This window comes from Vipera ursinii (assembly GCF_947247035.1).
Source record: "Vipera ursinii genome assembly, chromosome: 3".
Lineage (NCBI taxonomy): Eukaryota > Metazoa > Chordata > Lepidosauria > Squamata > Viperidae > Vipera > Vipera ursinii.
The window spans coordinates 60,903,948-60,929,035 of record NC_139516.1 but is presented as its reverse complement, the minus strand read 5'-3'; the positions used below and the strand labels follow the sequence as shown (position 1 = coordinate 60,929,035).

The 25,088-nt window shown below is 39.7% G+C and overlaps 1 protein-coding gene across 1 annotated transcript in view; it reads right to left on the bottom strand.

The window, feature by feature from the left end:
- The window catches only part of ELAVL4 (ELAV like RNA binding protein 4), a gene marked incomplete at its 3' end in the record, with an annotated part of 93,187 nt that overhangs the window by 54,247 nt on the left and 13,852 nt on the right, over window positions 1-25,088 (bottom strand). Inside the window, exon 2 of the mRNA XM_083359624.1 lies at window positions 6,082-6,322. Coding sequence (XP_083215750.1) covers window positions 6,082-6,322 — 241 coding nt within the window. The remainder of the gene's footprint in view (window positions 1-6,081; window positions 6,323-25,088) is intronic.

Here is a 25,088-nt window from a genome sequence, read left to right as displayed (position 1 = left end):
AATTAAGACATTTTAATATTACTGGTCCCCTACCATAACTACAATTTGTCTGATGTACAGCATCAAATTTTTCCATCTGCTTTTCAAAGTTTAAGTGGAAATCTATAATTTGTAAAATTGAAATTTACAAGTTCAATTCTGAAATCTAAGTTAAAACTATCTCATAACCTGCTATTTCCAGTCAAAGTGGCTTGATATCAAATTTTCATTTTTACATGAACAATATAACTGTATTTTGTTAAATTTATATTATTTTAAAGCAAAAGCACCATTATGAGTCAACTTCTTAAAAGACTGTTTACTGACAACATTCCAGTTTTGGTATTTCAGCTGTATATATAATTAGCTCTGCAAATATTTGAAATACAATACCATTCTGAACAAAAACTATTCAAATAGATTTTATAAATTTAATTTGTAAATTAGGAATTATTAAAACTAAAGTACTTTCTTTGCAGACTAGGAATACTGATATCATGTTAGTGCTTGATCTGAGCAACAAATACAAACAATTATATCAGTAAATGTTTCATATATATCCTCATGGTGAACATACATAGCCATTCTGATATAACAAAGTAATTCCAAGTTCTTTATTTTGATGCAAGGAAAAAAAACAATGGAATGTCCCGAAGAAAATTGACTTGTTCAGCACCTATAAAATTGAACATATACTGTATATTAAAGCCCTACATGTTTAAAGCCCTACATGGCAGGGGTCCGGAGTACCTCAGGGAACACCTGCTGCCGGCGTCAACTTCCCTCCGCCCTGTGCGTTCCCACAGAGAGGGCCTCCTTAGGGTGCCACCGGTCAGAGAATGTAGATTGGTGGCCCCCAGGGGGAGGTCTTTCTCTGTGGGCGCCCCGGAGCTATGGAACCAGTTACCGGTTGAGCTCCGGACGGCGCCCGATCTTCGCTCCTTTTGCCGCGATCTGAAAACATACCTGTTCGAACAAGCCGGCCTGGCCTGAGGGGGGATTGGTGGGGTTTTTACTATCATTTTATTGGGGTTTTATTAATGTATTTATTGTTGGGCATATATTTAATTACTTTTTAATTTTTGTAGCTTTGTGTTTTATTCTTGCCCTGTACACCGCCCTGAGTCCTTCGGGAGAAGGGCGGTATAGAAATATTAATAAATTAAAATTAAATTAATTAAGCCATATTATATTGATTAAGGATCTTTCCCCACTTATTCTTAATCACAACATGAACATGCACTGGGAATCTATCTGTTTATGATATTGCCTTCATTTCATCTCCAACCTATACCTAAGGTAGTTTAAAGCTGTTTGGAACTAAGGTAATGCTTTTCCTTTTAAGCAAGCAACAAGCTGCAACACTGCTATGAATACAACCTGACATATTTCACTACTATTTGGTAGTATTACTGTCAGAAGGTGCCTAACAAGTGAATTTCCTTATACTTTCATAGCAGACCAGAAAGCAAGATGTATCTGAGGACAAGTAGAAGGTGATCCCCAACATAACTATAGATATTCAGTTGCTGGTATGTACTAAGAAAGGATTGGGGTTACAAATATCGCAGTCCTATTATTCAGGTCTGGTGTGAATTTTCCATTTTCTCTCTCCAATTTCATAGGCATTTATGGAATTTAAAAAATTGTGAGAGTCTTATAAAAAGAGCAATTCTTTCATTGAGATGTGTTGTCACTATTGAACTAAGTAGCTAAATGTGCTTTTTAAAAATTCTGTTAGTAGAATGTAAGGAAGTATAATTTGCATAGCGGGTTCATCTCTTAAAAACTGGATTGTTACTTTTCCATGGAAATGACAACAAATGATCTTATATCATTGTTCTTCAGACATCTCATGTTCTAATTTTAAAGAATTAGTAGCCAAGTTGTATTGTACTTTATAGTAAGAAGCAAAAAGGAGAAAATGTAAAATAGAACAGCACATGCCTACCCTTATCTGACAATGTACAATGTCAGACAGAATGCTGACAATGCTGACAGAAAGAACATCTGTCCTTCTCCCCGCCCAGAAATCTCTAATATTTGGCTGAATCAAAGGTTCACAACAAGCTGAAATCTCTCCCCATGAAATTATTGCAAAATTTCCCAGAGCCTCACTTTTTCAAATTTAATAGAATAAGTAATCAACTGCATTCTGATTTATCCTATACATCAGTTCCAATCTTATGTTGGTTTTTCAGAAACGTTTGGTTACCTAGATGCATTGGCCCAATGAATTCCAATACCTTTGGACAGCTCACTGTTAATGGTCTTTTTTGTTTTTACTCCATTGTATTGTTATCCCATTTACCTCCCAGAATTCCTTCTGGTAGATGAGCAGCTATCTAAGTTTGTTGAATAAATACATATTCAATTTACATAAATAGATTCTACTTGGCATGTTCTATATTTATTTTATATTAGTTGTGATTCACACAAATATTGCATGGGAAAGATCTGATGTACAATCACTGGCATCTCTAGATGTAGCTTAAGAAAGCTATAATACATGATGCTTTAAATTTGCTGCAATGGGTTTGATGGACCTGTAGTCTGATAATAAAAGCCAGTTTCTTCCTGTAAAGTACCAATTACAATCTTGACATTTCAAATATCCTTTTAAAGCATAGGAACAAATTGAGCCATAGAACTATGCACAGCAGGGTGTGCAAGTTTCATTACACTAAAAGCCACTCCAAAAGTGGATAAATTAGATCCCAAGAGTAGACAGATCTAGGCCACAAAGGTAGACATGGCCACAAGCAACTTCTTCGAAAAATTATACCAAACTGGAAAATAGAAACATTCAAGTCTATAAACTATCAGAAGTACGATCAATAAATGAGTAGGATCAACTATATAATTCATTATATAAAATTGATCTTTAAAATGTAATTTCCAATCCACTTCCAGATAAAAGATATCAAAATATTGTTATTTGTCTCTTCCTACTTTTTCTTTTTACACAAAATGCTTGTTTCAGATACAGAACATACATGCTCTCTGTCATACATGAATACTATTTGTATCCTCACTTTCTCAAAAAGTTCAATAAATAAATAAATAATAAATAAATAAAATGGGAAGTGAAAAGGGGTACTGAAATCAGGTAAAGTAATGAAAATAGAAATCTAACAGTGGGATGAAAAATCAGTAATCAAGGAAATGCCCGCTCTTCTTCCACCTACCATAAAAACACCTTATTTGCCCTATGCCTAGCACACTTGAAAAAAGAATGTTTATTCTTTCCCATTTTATGAAGGTAGAAAAAAAAGTTTTAAAAACATAACCAGGAAATAATTTAGGAACCTCCTAGATTTTTATTCTCTATGCAAAATCCTGGGATTTTGTTCCTTCTTCTGATTGATCAGGCAGGTAAGAAACCCAGTTGCTGCACACCAAATTTACAATCCACAATCCTTCTTTTTTTTCTTTCTCTCTCTGTCTCTCTCTGAAGAAAACCCCAAATTCCAAACCATGAGATGTGGAAAAGAAAAACCATCAACAACAAACACCTCTAAGGAGATGCTCTAGAAAAAAGTTCTGTGGGTAGGCAGATGCTTTCTGTAGGCTGCTCTACTTTGCAGGCAGACAAAATGTCACTAGAGATTTTGTGAGGATGAAAAAAGGAGGCCAGGACTGATGAAGAGAGGCAGAGAAACACCATAGTAAGAAAACGGTAGAAATGTTGGGTTAATAAATGAGGAAATCAGAGAGAGGAAGAAAGGGTACTGAAGGAGACAAAATAGGCAGGAGAGATAGAAAAAAATGAAACAGAAAATATAACACACCCCCATAAAGAGAATGAAAAGATTATTAGAGAGCTGAAAAGTCAAGAAAAAGGTGCTGAGGGATAGTAGCAGTGGCAGGAAATGTAATTTCCAGAAATTGTTATCCACATCTTGACTGTCTGTCTGTCTAGTTTAGAATCTGCCTGATTCCAGAATAACTTTAGGAGGATTACACTTAAACTAGAAAACTAATAAAAAATATCTAAAAGTCCAGACAAACTATACAATGCAGAGTTCCATAATACTATATCCCAAGGCCTGGGAAATTAAAGATTTCTGGAATATGGTCAGATGGAAGCTAAATGGATTTGTCTAGATTAATAAAGTGTGTCAGAAAAGACCCTCCCTAGTTTCTTGAGCTTTAAAAGAGACCCCATGGGGGGATGGGGGATAATTGTATTTTCAGACATGCAAGATTGATGTCAGCCTTGCAGGGCAAACCAGATAGGAATCACAACCAGATGAATTAATTGTACTTTATTGTAAAGTTATACTGACAAAATTTCACATCTCTGAAAGTGACCCCATTTTCTTGGAAAAATTAAAGGGCAACCTAAAAAAGGGACATCTCTGACAAAGATTCGTAGAGATAAAATTTTGTTTGTGTTTATAACTCTGTTTTCCAAAAGAAAATTCAAGAACAAAATGAACAAATATATAAATCTAAAGGTCACCTTTCCGAAATAAAGAACTGTCCTTTATAATAAGAAGTATATGAGCACTGTAGGTGTAAGTCATGTAATAAATAATACATTATTAAGGAAACTTTAGTGGATTTTATAACTTGCAATCCATCCTCAAATCATCCTCAATTTTATTTGGTTCAGTCTCCTTTCTCTTCAACTGTCCCTTATATTTGTATTAACTTTCTTTACCATGTTTTTTTCTACCAAATTTAAACTGATTTATAAAAATACTGATGTTTTGTCAGATTCACCTCAGTGACCATTATTAGCATTAGTATTTCTTCATCAATCATCAGGTTCAAGTCCCTTTGCACCCACAAGAAATTAAAGTCCTACCCATCTTGAATTCCGTTGTTTCTGATCTGCCACTGATTTGCTTTGACCACTAATAGTTCAGATTTTGTAGAGAACATTAGCATACAACAAGCCCGTATTCATCTGAACTGTCTGGACTCCTGATTACCTGTGCTTGACAAGTAACCTTTGTTCAATTTCAGTTCCAACACAATGCCTTCAAATATTATTTCGAACTCCAAGTGCCTTTGTGTTCCTACGCACCAAGCCAGATCTAAGCACATTTTCTCTACATCTTCTTTTCACAAAACCCCTTTCTGAATTATCCAAGTTTACCAGCATTTTTACCGATACCTGACATTCTCCTCACTCTCCCACCAAATCATTAATTCTATCATTGCTCATCTCACCAAATCATTAATTCTATCATAGTTTATCTAAAAGAGCTCTTATACTTTCTAGGTATAAAAATGTCACAGTTCATGTGACAAGTTCATTGCACATGTTACTATTGTCAATTATGATTACCGAGAAATAAACAAACAGTAATCAAAAAGGTTTGGTGACTATTTTATGAATTCTGGAGAATTTGGGGATTTCTCCTATAAGTAATCTGGCAACATAAACATATTAAAACTTAAACATATTAAAACAGAATAACCTTTGATATTGTGAAGCCTAAGAAAAGCAAAATGACATCACATCTTTATTCAATAATCCTTAATTATGACAATCCATAAAGGATCCACAACATTTCTTATTACACAAGTATCCGAAGTAAAAGGATTACGAGTAGAATGAAGTCAAAGAGGGGAGAAAAATAAAATAAAATGGTACTAAAGTTTAAAAAAATAAGATGAAATAATGACTCCACTGGAAAACATTGGATAAGCCACTTCCTGTTTGCAAATTTATAGTTGTTTCTTCAAATCAAAGCCATATGGTTTTGGTTTTATGGGGTATAAATTCTCCTCCTAGCCTACACAATATAGTGCTTACAGTTAGCATCTAAAGAAAATAGAACCTTTTCCATTATATATCTATTACTGTACAACCTGTCTGCTTACCTGGATAATATAGTTTCATTCAATTCTAGAGTTTCACATAAAGCCAAAAGTTCCTCCAGAGCACACTTTCACTTTTTATATTTATTCCAAATGATATTCAGCACATCACTGAAGTTTGTACAAATGAGAGGGTAATAAGGAATGCTAGGCACAAAATCTCTATGTTGTAAAATATGATTTTGTAACATTTTCATGTACTGTTAACCATCTTACAAGAGTATATTGTAACAGAGGCAAGCAAGCAAAATAAATAAATACATGTACCTGTAATTTTATCTCTTACAAGCTTGCAGGATTCTATTTCACCAATGCTCCCAAAAAGGCTCCTGAACTCTTCTTGGGTCATGTTCTGGGGTAAGTAGTTGACTATGAGGTTGGTTTTGCTGTCATCTGTAGCTGCCCCTGTCTGCATAGGGGAAGGGCAATTTCGGCTGTTGCTGGCAGGACCATTGGTTGTATTGGATGTAGGGCCATTTGACACCTGAGGCTCCATGGTGCTAATTATCTATGCAGAAAGAAAAGGTGGAAAATATCCCTTCAATCCTCAGAGATACAGTTGCTATTTAAAAACATACAAGTGAACAAGTAGGTAGCATTCGTGGCCAATTTAAGAGAGTTAACAAAACAAAACAAAAAACAGCTTGGTTCTTCTGCTATTGTTATAAAGTAGGTCATGTTAGTCTTTGGCAGAAAGCACATAGTAAGACGCATAAACAAATACAACCTCTCCTTTTTTTTCCTGTTAGTTTTTTTTAATGCAAAGCTAATTTTTCTTTTCATGATACATTTGTAATGTACAAATTTTACTATGATCCAAGGTATAACAGTGATTAAAATTAAATTTTTATTTAAGTGGAAGAGTCCCAGGAAGAGATAAAAGCTGAAAAAGTGAAAGTACATTAGCTGTTTAATTACTGTGACACCTAGTATTTATTGTGACAGGTTTATTTGGGCCATTCAAACTAAGAAAGCTGTTACTGTGATAAGCTTGAAGAAAGACTTTTCGTCTTATCAAGGACACTTATTTACATCAACAAAGCAAGTATATTCTTCAACAATTTTGGCCACCAAAGATTTCTTTTTATTCTTTATTAAATAGAACTGAAACTCCAAATCATAGAATCAAAGTTTTAGAGTGAAAGGCAACATTTCACCCATCAAATCCAACCCCCATTTGGTGCATAAAAGCAAATCAAAGTATTTCAGCAATAGCTGTTTTGCTCTGCTTAAACACAAGTGAGGGATGCCTTAGCATCTCTTTGGGTAATTAATTCCAGTTCTGAATTGCTGTTACTGTTAGAAGCATTTCCTTTCCAACATTCAATGGTAAGCTAACATCCTGTAACTTAATCTATCGTTTTGTGTTCTACACTCTGAAGTGATACATATTTTCGATACAACAGCTTTTCAGAATTTGAAGAATGCTGTCATCTCTCCAGTCAATCTTCTCAAGGCTAAAGGTTCCCATGTCCTTCAATCTCTCTTCACAGATCTTTGTAGTTCCTTGATCATCTTTGTTCATTTCTGTAATTATCTAATTTTGTCTTCTACGATGTTAGTTATCCCACCCACTTTGTGTCACCAACAAATATGATATATGTCAGGGCTGCCCTAGGGTTTGTTACAATGTGATGCTTTGCACAGTTTTGTTCCAGGTCTTGCCTAATGTCAGGGCTGCCTCCGTTCAATCCCTAGGAAAGAAAAACCCTTGGCTCCGTGGATTTAGAGAAAAGGTACTTTTACTAAGAAAGAACTGAATACAGCAGAGGTCAGGCAAGAACTGGAGCAAAACTGCCCAAAGCATCAAATTGAAACAAACCCTAGGCCCACCCATCCCCCTTGTAGCTAAGCAACCAAAGTTCAATCATTGGCCAGAAGATATTTTAGGAAAGTCTCTGAGGTAGGCATATTGTCTCTGTCTTCTGAAGCCAGATGAAATGACCTTGAATAGATAAGCGAAGTCCGAGCTGGCTATTGCAAAGCTTCATGAAAAATTTCCACTGTCTCCACCTGCATACCTCCCTCACAAAGGCTCCCCACTTCCCCCCATTGCTAACAGCTGACAGCAAGCAAAGGCAGATGGAGGCTGACAGATAAGCATTCCTTCCACCTCTTATTTAAGTTATTTATAAAAAAATGTTGAAAACTGTAGGATCCAAGGCTGAACCTTATGGCAATCTACTAAATATTTCCTCCAGCCTAATAAGAAAACTGTTGATCACTTTTCATGTAAGATTTTCAGTTCAACTATATATCCATTTAAATGTTAGCCTCTGTAGCACGAACTTAACTAATTTGCAAATAAAAAAGTTACGGGACTAATAAATGATTTGCTAAAGTCAAGACGCAGTGCCTCTATAGTACTCCCACAATTCATCAGAGAAATTATCAGATTAAAAAAAGTTATAAAATTAATGTGACAAAATTTAAGCTAGCACTTATATATAAGCCAATATTGCATAATTAAACTTAAATTAATGCAATTAAACTTCACCTGTTGAGTAAAAAAGTGATTTTTACAAGATTCAGAAACAATGTAACAAGACTTATAAACTATTTTTAATAATATATATCTTTTAAAATCACAGCGTTCTTTATACAACTCAAAAGGGTAAAGTTTCTTAAACACTGTAATTTATACCTATGACATACAACACAACATGTAAAGTTAAAGTTTGCTTAGGACTGTTACAGATTTCTACAGCTGCCTTTGTTCAAAGACAATCAAAACTTTTATTGCCTGTTTCTCCCTTGCCTGCTGTGGAAAAAAAGATAAAATCCTTATAGCAGTACATATATAACAAGATATGCTTTTTCATTTATTTATTTAAAATATTTGTATAGCCAAATATATTTGTGTGCTACTTACTTCATAGGTTCTAGGAGGCTTACATCTACAAATGTGACAAGATATGGTGATAATTAATTAAGCTACCATGATGGCTAATCCAGCCAATCCATAGGAGGTACTCTCAGCCTTATGTGAAACTTTACTCTTCAAATGCTCTGTAGAAAAGCAGTCTTCACTGTTTTTGTGAATGACATCAGTGAAGAAACCTCAGATATTTTGTTCTAGAGAAATATATATATAGCAGGACAGGGAGAGTGGGCACACTACTTATCCAAATGAAGCTGAACTATTACCAACAGTGTTTTGTTCTGTGCCTAAACTAAAACCCAGATTGAAAAAAATCCAGAATGGCAAAGCAATAGCCAGAACCATTGGCATGTATGTCAGAAGCTTGTCATGCATTTAAAATTCAAAACTTACATTAGACATATCCATACACACAATCCTTAAAGCATTTCTACATTACCATAATTCTTTGAAGAACCTCACATTTTTCAAAAGACTAACACAATTACTTCTCCAAAACCTGGATTATATGAATCTCAATTGAATTACTGTAATGACTGCAACAATACCATGAAGGACATCTGGACCATACATGGGGTAAATAGAAGTAGTCCTCAAGAAATGGCAGGCCATTTAACAACAGTTCAAAGTTAAGACTGACATCCCCCAAACTACATATGACTATTTCAAAGTTATGACAACTGAACTGGCCCTGTGGCTTATGACAGACCACAAGGATGCTGCAACCTTCCCCTGCTTGTCTTCCCCTATCCCAGGGATAGGCAACCTTGGCTCTTTTATGACTCGTGGACTTCAACTCCCAGAATTCCTGAGCCAGCATGGCTGGCTCGGGAATTCTGAGAGTTGAAGTCCACGAGTCATAACAGCCAAGGTTGCCTACCCCTGCACTATCCTGCCTCAAGGAGACCTGCAGCACTCGGGCCTTTCCCATGCCTCTGGGAAGCAGCAGCCATTTTCAGGCAGAAATGTGATTGCTTTCACAGCTTTGTCTGCCAATTAGCTGATCACCAATCATCTGACCATCTGTCCTGTCTCTGGCTAGGCTTCAAGAAGCTGGCTCTTGCATAAAAAGGTGTCAGCTTCAGGACAAGCTTCCCCAAACTTTTCCTTCTTAGCCCTCTCCCCCCCCCCCCCCCCCCCCCGAGAAAGCCACCTTTCTTCAGTATACAACAAAGCTGGGAGGGATGTACTTGTTGATCTCTTCCAACCCTCCAATTAGGTTCTAAAACTAAATTCTGCTTTCCAATTTCTATCACTTTCAAAAACCTTACCTTGACTCCAGGGGGAAGGGTAGAGGAATGGAAGAAAAAAAATGAAAATCTTTTTGCAGCTTTTTCCCTTGAACTGGAAAAAAACCTTTTGTCTCCAAAAGTGAGTTGACTACTGTTCTGTAGAAACTTGCGCAAGAAAATATAGGGTGCTGGGTCTTTACAAGCTTTAGTTGGCTGTCTGACTGCCTATAGAGTCCAACTACAACTTAAAGGCTAAACTGCCCTCTCCACGCAGTGAGATAGACAGCTAAAGTTTGCAAAAACCCAATAGTTAAAAGCATCAAACTAGAAACTGGAAGACTGTGAGTTCTAATTCGGCTTTATTCATGAAACTAGCTGAGTGACCTTAGGCCAATCATTCCCTCTTGGTACTAGGAAGAAGACATTGGCAAACTTCAGAAATATTGCCAAGAAAACTGCAGTCCTGGCAACTGCCAGAGTCAACACTGAATCAAAGGCATGCATGCATACACACAAAAAGCTTTTTAGAAAAATGAAAAAATACGTAACAGAAACTAATTAATATTTAATATACAATTTATTGCAAATATCACATTCATATTTGGGAAAATTCTACTTCCTCTGATGAAATAAAACTACTCAAGCTGTTTGGACAGTTGTGTAAAATGGCTATGGATTCATCACTATCTTCTTTAACCTACAAATAAAAAATCTATTTCTGTCCTTTGACCATCATTCCTAACAAAACTCTTAAGTGCTCTTTATTATTTTCTGCTTTACTTGCCTCGAAGAGAGATCTTTGGGTGAACTCCAGGAACTCTGAGGGCAGAAGAGCTTTGGCAGCACATCAACATACTGGAGCAACTACATACTAGTACAGCAACTAAAAGATTGGACAGTTGAGGATCACAATGGAAGAAACTCCATATAGTTCACATAGTTGTTTCAAATTTCTGAGCAACAACCACTGAGTGAGGCTCACATTGCAGGACACTCCATGTGGATTTACTTACTTAGCAAGCTTGGAGTTGTAGTGGAATTCATTCAACATTTTCTCACGTTCTCCACTCTCCTTTAGCTCCACCACTATGACCATTTACTCTGATACACTGGCTGTAAGGCCATATTCAATCATACATGAAGCATGTATGTTATGTTTTGGCTAGCAGATTATATGGCTTAGACAGAAAAAAGGAGGGTTGTTTTTATCTATTTATTATGCCAACATCTACTGCCCAAATATACTGCTGTACTGCTTGTTTTTTGTAAAGGTTTTTGTGAAGAAGCTGGATGAAGAAAAGCAGGTAGAATGCTTTACATTTGAAAATCCAAGAGTATTTTGCTTGATCTGCTCATTTTAGGATGTGCATGTTCATTTTTTACTGCATTATTAACACATCAATTTGTTTCTCTTACAAAGCCACACTTAAGACTTTTGGTTTGTCTTATTTGTTGCAATTTTTTCAGTGTTAGAAAAAGGACTGTTTCATTGAGCAATATATGCACTTGACTCAAAAATTATTTTTTGATATCTATGCTACTGAGCACTGACACTGTAAAATAATTGTTCCAGAATGGCAGCACATCTTGTTTGGTTTGGTGGCCAGTGAAGAAAAGAGGGTAAATTTGCAAGTGCACTTTTAAATTACAGGTAATCCCGCAGGTACCAACATTTAGCAAATTTTCACAAAAATGAATTTATTCAGAAAGGGTACTTACATTAGAAATTCAAAACTGTGACCAAAAAAGAGGCCTCTGTAGCCATGTGACTTAGATTCAGTCACTGTTGCAACGGCGGCTATTTTTAACGCTGTGACTTGTTTGGGTTACAAACGCAATTTCCTGAAGCTGGCAGGGTTTGTTTGTTTGTTTTTGTCCCTGGTCCCATGGCCAAACAAGATCCGGTGATTTCTGCACCAAGTTCTGGATTTTTTGGGTGGTACATGGAGGATCTGTTTTATTTATTTATTTATTTATTTTTGGGACTTATATGCCGCCCTATCTCCCGAAGGACTCAGGGCGGCTAACAACAATAAAAAACAACAATACAAAAATTAAAAAAGAATTAAATAACAGCCCCAAAATAAATTAACTACACAGTTAAAAATTAAAACATATTTAAAAACCCATCATCAATCCAGGTGAGCCTGATGGAAGAAAAAAGTTTTGAGGTCGCGGCGAAAGGACCGGAGGTCCGGGGCCATCCGAAGCTCAAGGGGGAGTTGGTTCCAAAGGGCTGGTGCTCCCACAGAGAAGGCCCTCCCCCTGGGGGTCGCCAGCCGACATTGTCTGGCCGACGGCACCCTGAGGAGGCCCTCTCTGTGCAAGCGCACTGGGCGATGGGAAGTCGTCCCCGGTAGCAGACGGTCTTGCAAATATCCCGGGCCTAAGCGATGTAGGGCTTTAAAGGTAAGTACCAGCACCTTAAATCTTGCCCGGAAGACAACTGGTAGCCAATGCAGCTCACGCAGGAGGGGTGTAATAGGGGAGCATTGGGATGCTCCCATCACTACCCGCGTGGCCGCATTCTGCACCAGCTGAAGCCTCCGGGTGGTCTTCAAGGGCAGCCCCATGTAGAGAGCATTGCAGTAATCTATCCGAGAGGTAACGAGTACATGAGTGACCGTACATAGGGCATCTCGGTCCAGATAGGGGCGCAACTGGCGCACCAGGCGAACCTGGGCAAATGCCCCCCTGGCCACGACTCCAATATGATCTTCAAAACTGAGTCGTGAGTCCAGGAGGACGCCTAAATTGCGCGCCCTATCAACGGGAGGCAACACCTCTCCTCCCATAACCAAAGATGGAACCTCTTGGACAAGTCAAGATGCCGGTACGTAGAGCCACTCAGTCTTGGCCGGGTTCAGCTGGAGCCTGTTCTTCCCCATCCAAATCCGTACTGCTTCCAGGCAACGAACATCACATCGAGGGCATCACTGGCTTGGTTCGGGGTGGAGATAAAGAGGTGGGTATCATCGGCATATTGATGATACCTCACCCCCAAACCACGGATGATCTCACCCAGCGGCTTCATATACATGTTGAACAGGAGGGGCAAGAGCACCGACCCCTGAGGCACCCCACAATTAAGGGGCCTAGGGGTTGACCTCTGCCCTCCTGTCAACACCGTCTGCGAGCGGCCCGAGTGGTAGGAGGAGAACCACCGTAAAACGGTGCCTCCCACTCCCAACCCTGCAAGACGTCGCAGCAAGATACCATGGTCGATGGTATCAAAAGCCGCTGAGAGATCTAAAAGGACCGGGACAGAGGAATAACCCCTGTCTCGGGCCCGCCAGAGATCATCTACCAGTGCGACCAATGCCGTCTCCGTGCGGTACCCGGGCCTGAAACCCGATTGGTATGGATCCAGATACTCAGTTTCCTCCAGGACCAAAGGGAGCTGCCGTGCCACCACGCTCTCAACCACCTTCGCAAGAAAGCGAAGGTTGGAGACAAGACGAAAGTTGTTTAGAATAGCTGGATCCAAGGCAGGTTTCTTGAGGAGGGGTCTTACCACCGCCTCCTTCAAGGCGGCAGGGAAGCACCCCTCACTCAAGGAAGCATTTATAACTGCCAGGAGCCAGCCTCGTGTAACCTCCCGGGCCGCATAAACCAGCCAGGAGGGACACGGGTCCAACAAACACGTGGCGGCACTTAATTTCCCCATGATCCTGTCCACTTCATCCGGAGTCACAGGATCAAACTCTTCCCAGATATTATCGGCCAAACCCATCGTTTCCCCTTCGTCAGACACTGCCCAGTCGGAGTCCAAGCCAGCCCGAATCTGAGCGATTTTATCCACCAGATACTCACTAAACTCCTCGGCCCGTCCCTGCAAGGGGTCCTCTCCCATCTCCTGATTTAAAAGGGAACAGGTCACCCTAAACAGGGCGGCCGGGCGGTTATCTGCGAATGCAATGAGGGTGGCAAAGTGAGCACGCTTCGCCACCTCCATTGCCACAAGATAAGATCTAGAAAAGAATCTTCACTGTGTTCGGTCAGATTCAGACCAACTGGACCTCCAAATGCTCTCTAGGCCCCTTCTCCGGCGCTTCATCTCCTGCAGGTCCACGGAGAACCAAGGAGCGAGCCGGGATCTGCGCCGGGTCAGAGGCCGCAAAGGCACAACACGGTCGAGAGCCTCCAAAGCCGCCCGTTGCCAGGCATCAACTAAGGTCTTGACCGGGCTGTGGGAAAGGGAGGAAGGAATAAGTCCAAGCACCGTCTGGAACCTATCTGGGTCCATCAGGCGCCTGGGGCGGAACCACCTGGTCGGTTCCACCTCCCAGCAGTGGGGAGTGGCATGACGGAGGCTCAGCCGCAGGAGATAATGGTCTGTCCATGAAAGGGGTTGAGATGTTGGAGTAACCCCACCCAGACCATTAAACCACTGCCCAGAGATGAAAATGAGGTTGGGCGTGTTTCCCCCCTCGTGAGTCGGACCCTGAATAATCTGGGTCAGGTCCATGGCTATCATGGAAGCCATGAACTCTCGGGCCACCCCCGACACACCACCCAGGGAAGGCAGATTAAAATCTCCCAGAACTATAAGCCTGGGAAACTCAACCGCCAACCCTGAGAGAGCGTTGAGTAGCCCGGGCAGGGCTGTTGCCACGCAGCTGGGAGAAAGGTACGTGAGCAACAGACCCAACTGACCCCCAGGACCCCACCTCAGGAGAAGGGACTCACATCCGCCAATCTGCGAGGCAGTGGTCTCCCGCGGACAAAGGGCCTCCTTAATAACAACTGCCACCCCCCTGCCCCTACCCTGAGCCCGAGGCTGGTGAAGCACACGGAAACCTGGTGGGCATAACTCAATCAAAGGGACCCCTCCCTCCGGGCCCAACCAGGTTTCAGTAATGCATGCCAGGTCTGTTGCTGCCCAGGCTTGAGGATTGGAGTGCTACAATTGCTTCTGTATTTTAAAATATTATTTTTTGTTACTCTATAGTACTGTACTGTTTTGTTTGTAAGCACTTTGGGAACTGCTGTGTTTTTTAAGTACTGTACTTTGCAAACTATTGTGTTTGTAAGTACAGTACTTTGCAAAGATAACATTTGTTAACATTTGCCTTGACACTGCTTGAGAAATGCTAGCAGGCATCTACACAAAGCATTCTATAACATTGTGTTTCCTTGCTTTTATTTTGGAGATTAGCATATATTACTGTAGTTTGTAGATTTTAAATTTAAATTACCTCCAGTTGTGGGTGCCCCATCACTGGAAGCTTTTAAGAAGAGACTGGATAGGCATTTATCAGAAATACTCTCTTGTGAGAGCAGTGGGTTAGATTAGATGACCTCAAGGTCCCTTCCATATCTATTACTGTGGCAAGTTGAGAGTTCTGTAAATCCCTTCCCCGTCTCCCTCTAGGTGCCTGGCTGGAGAGTCTTAAGCTAATTATTGGCAAGTGGTGTTTTTTTAAAGCAACTACAGTTGAAGACACTTGAGCTGACTAGCAACAAATGGTTTTTTTAAAAAAAGCAACTGCAACGGATGTGAGCCTGCTTGGAGGCAATTTAATTCTTCAGCCAAGGCTGCACCGGAAACAGCTGATGGGTGGCTGGCGGGAAAGCCTTTCAGTTCAGTTAATGATGGCAGCAATCAATTAACAAATTGGAGGAAATAGTAAGACAGATTTTTGTTCATTTAATGATCCATTTGATTCAATTAATGAATTTGATTTTAAAAATTTGTAAAATTGAGTCTGATTCATTTGACAATTTTTTTTGACTTACGATCCTAATGGGCAGGCTCCATTAGGTTCTTACCTCGAGGTCTATCTGTATTAGGGTAAATGGAGACAAGGTTAGGGTTGGCATAGTCATGAGGCTTAGAAGAAGTTAATTAAAAACATTTTGAAAGTGCACTTTTGGCATTAATTAATTATAAACTATTTAGCATCAGGTCCTTCTGCCTTGGAACAGGTAACTGACCAAAAATGTTTTGTATGAGAGATAAAATAAAAATTATAGTCTCTTTTCACATTCCCTTTAAACACAAAACTTATACCACTTCCATTTCCAAGAGCACAGCCAGTTTAAGAAGGATTAAAGTTACCAATGTCCATCTAGATCTTTGTAGCAGAGGATTATTCTGAATCCCACTTTTTCCTTTTCACAGAATATTTGACACTGTTTTGGGTTTTGTATCAGCCACACCCAGACAAAGCAAAGCACTTTACATTTTGTTCTGTCCAAACCACAGGCAACTTGAATCAGATGGACAAAACTTAAGGAATATAGTATTGTGGAACCCACTCATGACACTCCTCTGGGCCTTTTTAAAAAGCTAGGAGGAGTATGGGTCTAAGGAGTGGGTGATTGAACTCACAGTCATAAAGACAGCGCACACACAAAAGGCATGCAATTTGGATGCACAGTATACTGTATGTATTTAATAAAGGTAAAGGTACTTAATGTATTTATAGTAAATATAATATGCATTATATAATATATAAAATTATACATAGAATTACAAATTTTAAAATATTAAGTGTAGTTATAATACAGATTCTTCTTAATCTGTTTAAAAATGGGGAAAATGAATTAAATGAAATATATAAACACTTGCAACATCACAACTGAATTTAGATTTGACTGGCATCATCTAAATTAATATATTGATGATTTTGAGGAATTGTATTATTCGTACCAATCATTTGTTGCTGTTGTTAGCTGCGAAGTCGTGTCCGACCCATCGCGACCCTATGGACAACATTCCTCCAGGCCTTCCTGTCCTCTACCATCTTCTGGAGTCTATTTAAGCTCACGCCTACTGCTTCAGTGACTCCATCCAGCCACCTCATTCTCTGTCGTCCCCTTCTATTGCCCTCAATCTTTCCTAGCATTAGGCTCTTCTCCAGTGAGTCCTTCCTTCTCATTAGGTGGCCAAAGTATTTGAGCTTCAACTTCAGGATCTGGCCTTCTAAAGAGCAGTCAGGGTTGATCTCCTCCAGGACTGACCGGTTTGATCGCCTTGCAGTCCAAGGGACTCGCAGGAGTCTTCTCCAGCACCATAGCTCAAAGGCCTCAATTCTTTGGCGCTCGGCCTTTCTTATGGTCCAACTTTCACTGCCATACATTGCAACTGGGAAGACCATAGCCTTGACTATACGCACTTTTGCTGACAGGGTGATGTCTCTGCTTTTTAGTGTGCTGTCTAGATTTGTCATGGCTTTCCTCCCGAGGAGCAAGCATCTTTTAATTTCTTGGCTACAGTCCCCATCTGCAGTGATCTTGGAGCCCAGGAAAATAAAATCTGTCACTGCCTCCATTTCTTCCCCATCTATTTGCCAGGAATTGAGTGGGCCGGATGCCATGATCTTGGTTTTCGTAATGTTAAGTTTCAAGCCAAGTTTTGCACTCTCCTTCTTCACTCGCACCAAGAGGCTCTTTAGTTCTTCTTCACTTTCTGCCATTAGAGTGGTATCATCTGCTACCAATCATTACCCACGTTAAATGCAGAGAAAATATGTTAAAAGAAAGTCTCATTTTCCTTTCTATTATATTACTAAAAATCTCAAGTTGTTAACTTATCTGTCTCTCTTGTTTCAAGATGATACAACAGTGGTGGGGCTTATCTCCAAGGTGAATGAGTCTGCCTACCGGGATGAGATGGAGCGGTTGCTCTTGTGGTGCAGAGACAATGATTTGGATCTCAGCACTACTAAGACCAATGAGCTTATAGTAGATCATAGTAGGAATAAATCAGACATTCAGCCCCTGATCATCAGTGGAGACCATGTGGAGCGGGTGGCCAGCTTTAGGTTTCTGGATGTTACCATAAAGAAGGACCTGACCTGGAGTGCTCATGTTAAAGCAGACATGTCAAACACAAGGCCCGGGGGCCGGATCCGGCCCGTGAAGTGGTTTCATGCGGCCCGCGAAGCCATCCTGGAAATAGTGAGGGAGCGGCCCCTACTGCCTTGGCCCTGGCCCAGAGACCCTCTTTCTGCCAGAGACCCTCAGATCTGTCCCACTCCTGCCCAGGCCCCCGTAGGCACCCTTGATGCCAACAATGTAGAGCTGGCCACGCCCACCCAGTAGGCCATACGCACTCTAGCCACACCCACCCAGTAGGCCACACCCACCCAGGCCATACCCACTCGGCCCCCTGAGGGCAACCGCAATACTGATGCGGCCCTCAATGAAATTGAGTTTGACACCCCTGTGTTAAAGCATTGGTTAAGAAGACCCAGCAAAGATTATATTTCTTGAGACTTCTCAGGAAACAACAACTGAATGAAAAACTGCTGGTGACCTTCTACTGTTACTCCATAGAGAGCATTCTAACCTACTGCATTTGTGGGTGGTTTGCCAACTGCACCGTAGCAGATAGGAAAGCGCTCCAGAGGGTCATTACCATCACCAAGAGGATTATTGGCTGCCCTCTCCCCCCTGGATGAACTGTACAGTTCTTGTTGTCTTAGGAAAGCTCAAAACATTCTCAAAGATTCATCTCATCCCAGACATTCTTTTGTTGAACTACTATCATCTGGCAGATGGTACAGGATAATAAAAACAAAGGCAAATAGGCTGAAAAATATTTTTTATCCCAGAACTGTAACCATATTAAATATTACTGTATATAGTGCAACATTGAAGTGCAATATTAGAGGCAGTGCAATGGTGAATAGAATGTGAAGGATGTGTGTATATAATGTTTTTACTTGTGGTTTTTATTTGTGTGTAGTGTGTACTACACTTAATTTTGTTGTGATACACAATGACAATAAAGATATCCTATCCTATCCTATCCTATTGTTCACATACCGCCTGTGATGACATGGCAGCCCCTCAGGGTTCTGAGGACCACAGTTTGAGAACCAGTTTTAGCACACTCAACAACCTAAGCCAGTAGTGGCGAACCTTTTAGAAACTGAGTGCCCAAACTGCAACCCAAAACCCACTTATTTATCACAAAGTGCCAAGGCTGCATCAGCATTCTGGTGCCCTCGGGGGGGCAGGAAGGCGCCTCTGAGCACCGCCTCTGGCACGCAAAAACCGAGGGTGCAAAAATGGGCCACCATGCTGCAAGGTGCAATGGCCACGGCCGCGCTGCGGGGTGCAGATACAAGGCGCTGCACCACGTAAGAAAGGGGCAGGGCTAGTGAGTATCATGCAGGCACTAGCCGTGCCCCATTTGCAGTGCGTGCGTGCTCGTGGCCCAGTGTGTGCATGCAAGTGTGTAAAATGCTTCTCCCTCCCTTTTCTTCTAGTCCACCAATCAACAATGCTTGGTGAGCTCTGCTCTGCTACCTCTACTCGAGCTGGCTAGTCGGCACTTCGCCTCCTTTGTGCTGGGTGGGGCTCCTGCTCCGGGCGGCAGTGGCGGTGGCACGCGTGCCAACACAGAAGGCTCTAAGTGCCACCTCTGGCACGCATGCCATAGGTTCACCACCACTCACCTAAGCTCAGGAACACAACCAGCTTTTAGACAGGATTGGGACGATTTTAGATAGGAGTGCAGCCATTTTAATCTCCAAGTATAGGATATTTCATGAAGCAGGGGCTTTTGCAGAAAAGACCCATCTTTTCAGTCCCACTAGCTGACTCTCTTTGGCTAAAGGGATCTGCAGCATGCCCAATCTGCTGGATTGAGATGGCTGGATAAAGACTCTTGGAAAAAGGTGGTCCATCACATAACCTGATCCCAAGCCATGTAGGGTTTAAAAGGTGACAACCAGCACCTTGAAATATACCAATAACCAATGCAGCTCCCGTAGTACTAGTGTTACATGTGCTGCATTTTCTGGCACCATTTATCAGCCACACAGTTTCCAAATGCCTTTCAAGGGCATATAGCCCATGTAAAGGGTGTTGCAGTAGTCTAAAATTTTACAAATTTACTTCAACTATCCTCCAACAGAAGGTTGTAAATGAGGGCATTATTTGTTAAGTTAGTTTTCATAACAAATGGAAGGCAAAGTGGAACACAGCAAGGTGTAATTAATTAATGGGCAGAAGTATTATGTGCTGTTTTTTACCTCCATCTTTATCTTCATATCTTAACTAGTGTGAAGAATAAAATCTCTTACAAGATAAATTCAAAAACTAATGATCTAGTCAGGTTTAAATAGAGCTCTTTAATTCCCACATTTTTTGAGCACACATATATAAAATTGTCTAGCTATATCTGCTATTGAAAACACTGGAGAAAATGTTTACTTTTTATGGAACTGTAATATTTTCTTTGTATGCTATTAGTTATTGATCTGCATTTTAATAATGTATCAAAAGCTAAACCAATATTGTGCTAGAGAATAAATGAACAAATAGCATTTTAAAAGCCTATTTCTGAACTGGGCCAGTATCCACAAAATTTTGTGGAAGCTATCAAGAATCTAAACACACATTTTAAAAATAGAATTGTCAGATTACAATGTCAACTACAGTTTTTATTACACCATCTAAATGGCACAATTACATTTCCTATTATTTATTTATCATGAACACAAAATGAAAGGGAAAATGAAGTTTAAGAACAGTTTTGCCCACAGCTAAATCCAATATCTCCCAAATATTACATTTTATATAATAAACTGCTTTGTTAAAGTGCACCTTTTTCATTCCCCACCTCAAATTCAAGACAAGAATTTTTTATTTGTGAAAGCACTTTTTGGGTAAAAACAATCCAATATTAATATAAATTATTTCAAGTTTTGATTTTTGAGTAACAAAATGTTAGTTTTAGTTGTAGCCTAGGGTTCAGTACATAATGTCAGGATTTTAAAAGCTGGCACCACACAGATTTATATTACTGTGTACCATTAAGTCACCTGTATTCACTGTACACATACAATTGTGTATCGTCCGACCCATCTACTGTGATAATTAAGTTCGCAGATGATACCACCATAGTGGGTCTTATTACAGGTAGAGATGAAACAGCGTACAGGGGGGAGGTACAAAAACTATCCTCATGGTATCTAGCAAAGAACTTGCACCTGAACATCGGCAAGACAAAGGAAATGCTAGACTTCTGGAAGAAAAGAGAGGAACCTGCCCCACTTTACACTGGGGGGGGGCTGTATGGAGAGAGTCTACCTCTGTGAAGATCTTACCTGGAAAGTCAATACAACCCAGGTGGCCAGAAAGGCCCAACAGAGACTCCACTTCCTCAGGGTCTTGTAGAAGAACAGGGTAGAACAACGGCTAATGACCTTCTTTTACTGGTCTACTATAGATAGTGTCCTCTCGCATTGTGTTGTGGTTTGGCATGCTGGCCAGCCACGGATAGGAAAGTATTACAGAGGGTGGTAAGCATAGCACAAAACATCGTGGGCTGTCCCGATACCACTGGATGACATCGCCAGGGCTCGCTGCCTTGGAAGAGTAAGGAAAATTCTCAGGGACAACTCACAGCCTGGTTGGTACCTCTTTACTCTCCTACCATCGGGTAGGAGATCCAGGAGTAAAGCCAGCCGTACCAACAGGCTGAAGAACAGCTTCTATCCATGGGCTGTCAGGCTCTTGAACGGGAAATAACTTTATGTATGACTGACTTGCAAGGCCGGTGTGTTGTGCAATTAACTCACATGGTGTAACAAGATGGTGGGTTTGTTGTCACTGTGAGTTGTGGGGGGGGGAAACGAAGGGAGGCTCAGACAATCTCAATGTATACATGGTTGTACTTTGATAATAAAGGTTCAATTCAATTCAATTCAAATTAAAGTGTAAAGCAGGAATAGTGAAAGTGTATTTCTGCCTATAACAACTTATATATTATCTAATTCTAAAAAGCACTCCTTAACGTCATTTGGTGAGTAGGCAGCAAATCAATCAATGAATCAACAATAAAATTAAAACAGAACATCAGAGATTATTCTGGTGACAGCATCTTATTCAAGTTAAAGCTTTTACACACTTCTTTAAAGAAAAGGCTCACATTCAAATGTATTACAATATTTTTTTAGTGTGCTATGAAAAAGACATGTAACAATGGCAAAATTTCCTTTCTCCAGGAAGGCATTTTATTCCTATACATAGCAATTATTTTAATTCACAAGGAGAATGATGGAACCAGGAGCATACCAACATGCAAATCATGTTGGTCAGAATAAATACAATATATCATCAACTAATATAGGTTCAACATACAATCCAAATTCAAATTTTCCACTGAGCAGTAACAGCCATTACCTGCATTAAACTCAACATCTGGCATGGGATAATGTACCCTGGAAGAAAAGTAACAAAATGCAACATAACTGTATTGTAAATGCAAACTAGAGTTGACAGGAAGATCACTCATACACCCTACTATTTTACCATTTCAAAAGAAACAATGGGAACGAGAACATCTGTTCAGAAGAAGATAACATCTGAACAAAGGTTAAGATGCTTTGGATATACATAGTACTAAATTCAATCTCTAACATATTTACATAGCACTGAGAAACTCTGCTTATAATCTATACAGATTATAATGAATATGACTGATTAAATGGTCTGATTTGATATAAAGCAGTTTCATTTATAAGCAGGTATGATTACAAAATGGCATACCTGACAAAACGTGTTTTTGTGTGGTATGCACAAGCAGATATATGGATCTGCACATTTTTTGCGAGACACTTTGGAACAAATGGGAGCAAGTACAATGCTCACTTTGCAGCCACATCTTTTTAAAGCTCACATCCTTGCCTTGAAAACTACTACTGGGTGTCTCCATTTGCATATCCTTGCCCAGACACTTTGCTTAGTATCAAAGCAAAACGAATGTGGACGCACTTAATACTTAGACTCACAGTAAGAGTATAATCAAGGCTATGGTCTTCCCAGTTGCAATGTATGGCAGTGAAAGCTGGACCATAAAAAAGGCTGAGCGCCAACGAATTGAGGCCTTTGAACTATGGTGCTGGAGAAGACTCCTGCGAGTCCCTTGGACTGCAAGGCAATCAAACCGGTCAGTCCTAAAGGAGATCAACCCTGACTGCTCTTTAGAAGGCCAGATCCTGAAGCTAAAACTCAAATACTTTGGCCACCTAATGAGAAGGAAGGACTCACTGGAGAAGAGCCTAATGCTGGGAAAGATTGAGGAAGGGGATGACAGAGAATGAGGTGGCTGGATGGAGTCACTGAAGCAGTAGGCGTGAGCTTAAATGGACTCCAGAAGATGGTAGAGGACAGGAAGGCCTGGAGGAACATTGTCCATAGGGTCGCGATGGGTCGGACATGACTTCGCAGCTAACAACAACAAGAGTATCTGAACATGGAAAAGAAGTCATGTTTGAATATGTCATGTTTGTGAACTTCCCAAAGTTTTGATTATTTGGCAATAAGTAAATGCAGTTTCTTGACTTAAAAACTGTGGTGACCTAAATTATGACAGCTGGTTTTATCAAGTTCAGATGGATTACAGCTTTTCTAAAATTAACATTCTTCATTCAATCCTGATTTGAGAAGATAAAATTAGCATTACATCTTTTTGCTAACTATGAGCAAACAAGATCTGTGTATTCCCATGCTTTGAAATAATGTTTTAGTTAAGATTTAAAAAATAAAAGCTACTTATCTTTTCATGTGTCAGTTGCAACATATATATGTTTATCGAGAAGATTTCAAGAGACTACACAAAATACAGACAAAGCTACTATTTTTACACAACAGCAAGCTAACACAGTTATCTCCTTGCAATAGGTAAAAGCCATGCAAAAGAAACCCTTCTCTTCCAACCTTATTTCATATGTAGTGTAAAACAGATTGGAGGTCTTCAAGCCTGATGAGTTAATAAATCTATATAACAACCTCCAAAACCTTTTCCCTCAATACACATTATTATTGTGATGTTCTTTGTAACTGCATAGGACTTTCCTATATCTACAGATTTTTTGAAGTACAAAGAGGCAAAGAGTTCATATAACTCTTAAAAAATTCCTATTGACTGTTCAAAATAATGTTAAATTAAGAAAAATGGGAGGAAAAGGCCTCAAAGTAAGGGAAAAACACTGAACTGGCTCTGTCTCTTTCCCCCTCTTTCATCCCTTTCCTCCATTTATATATTTTTTTAAACTTCAATGAGGTCCAGATCAGGGAAAGGCTATTTTCTGAAGGCTAAACTCATGAGAATATGCTTAACAGGTAGGCTAACATAAAATATTATAAAATACTGCAATACTTAATTTGTGTAGGTATGGTCAAATTAATATAACACCAATGTTGCTTTATATAATAATAGTATCATCATCCCTAAAGCAATCACAGAATATATATGGTGAATAATATACAATTTGCCTGCAAGCAAGAACTGGTGGGACCATAAAATAGACAAAAGGAATAGAAAATGAAGAAGCCAATGTGCTCTGGGACTTTAGAATCCAAATAGACAAATATCTGCCACATAATATCCCAGAATTAACAACTATCAATAAAAAAGACAAAAAAATCTGGATAATGGAGACGATAGTACTAGAGAAAGCAGAAGGGAAGAGAAAGAATTGAAGAAAAACACAAAATATAAAGATCTACAAATAGAATGACTATGGCAAAAGAAATCAAAGGTAGTAATAGGTACCTTGGGTGCAATTTCAAAACATCTGGAGCACCACTTGAATACCACTGGCATTAACAAATAACCATCAGTCAATTGCAAAAGTCAGCTTTATTTGGAACAGGTTACATTCTGTGATATTTTTAACACTATCAACGGCCACATCAGGATTCAACAGATTGTGCCAAATCCAGTTTACACATCTGTCTGATTGTGTGACCAATCACAATAATAATAACTTTAAGGATTTCTAGAATTGTTTTGGCAACTATGATCTCCCTTTGAAAGAAACATAACTCTTATTTACTGAATAAAACAATGGGCATGCAGCTAAATAAATAACTGGATTTAGATTAATGATATTAATTAGAATATTATGAATTAGATGAGAAGCGTATTATAGTAAACAAACACAAAAGCAACTAAGTGTGGCACTGAGTGTTCCCAAAAGCCCCAAATCGATATATCTATAATATAAAAAAACAGAAATGAAGATGAAACATTAAACTCTGTTTATTTCCTATTTTGTTTTGAAAAGGGTTACACAAATTTGGGTAATAGGATTATTGAAATCTAAGGCCCTCCTGCCCAACCATACCCACCCCCTTCAGTGCTAAGCTTGGGCTCTTTCAATTTCTTCTTCACAAATCATTGCTCTTTCAATCTC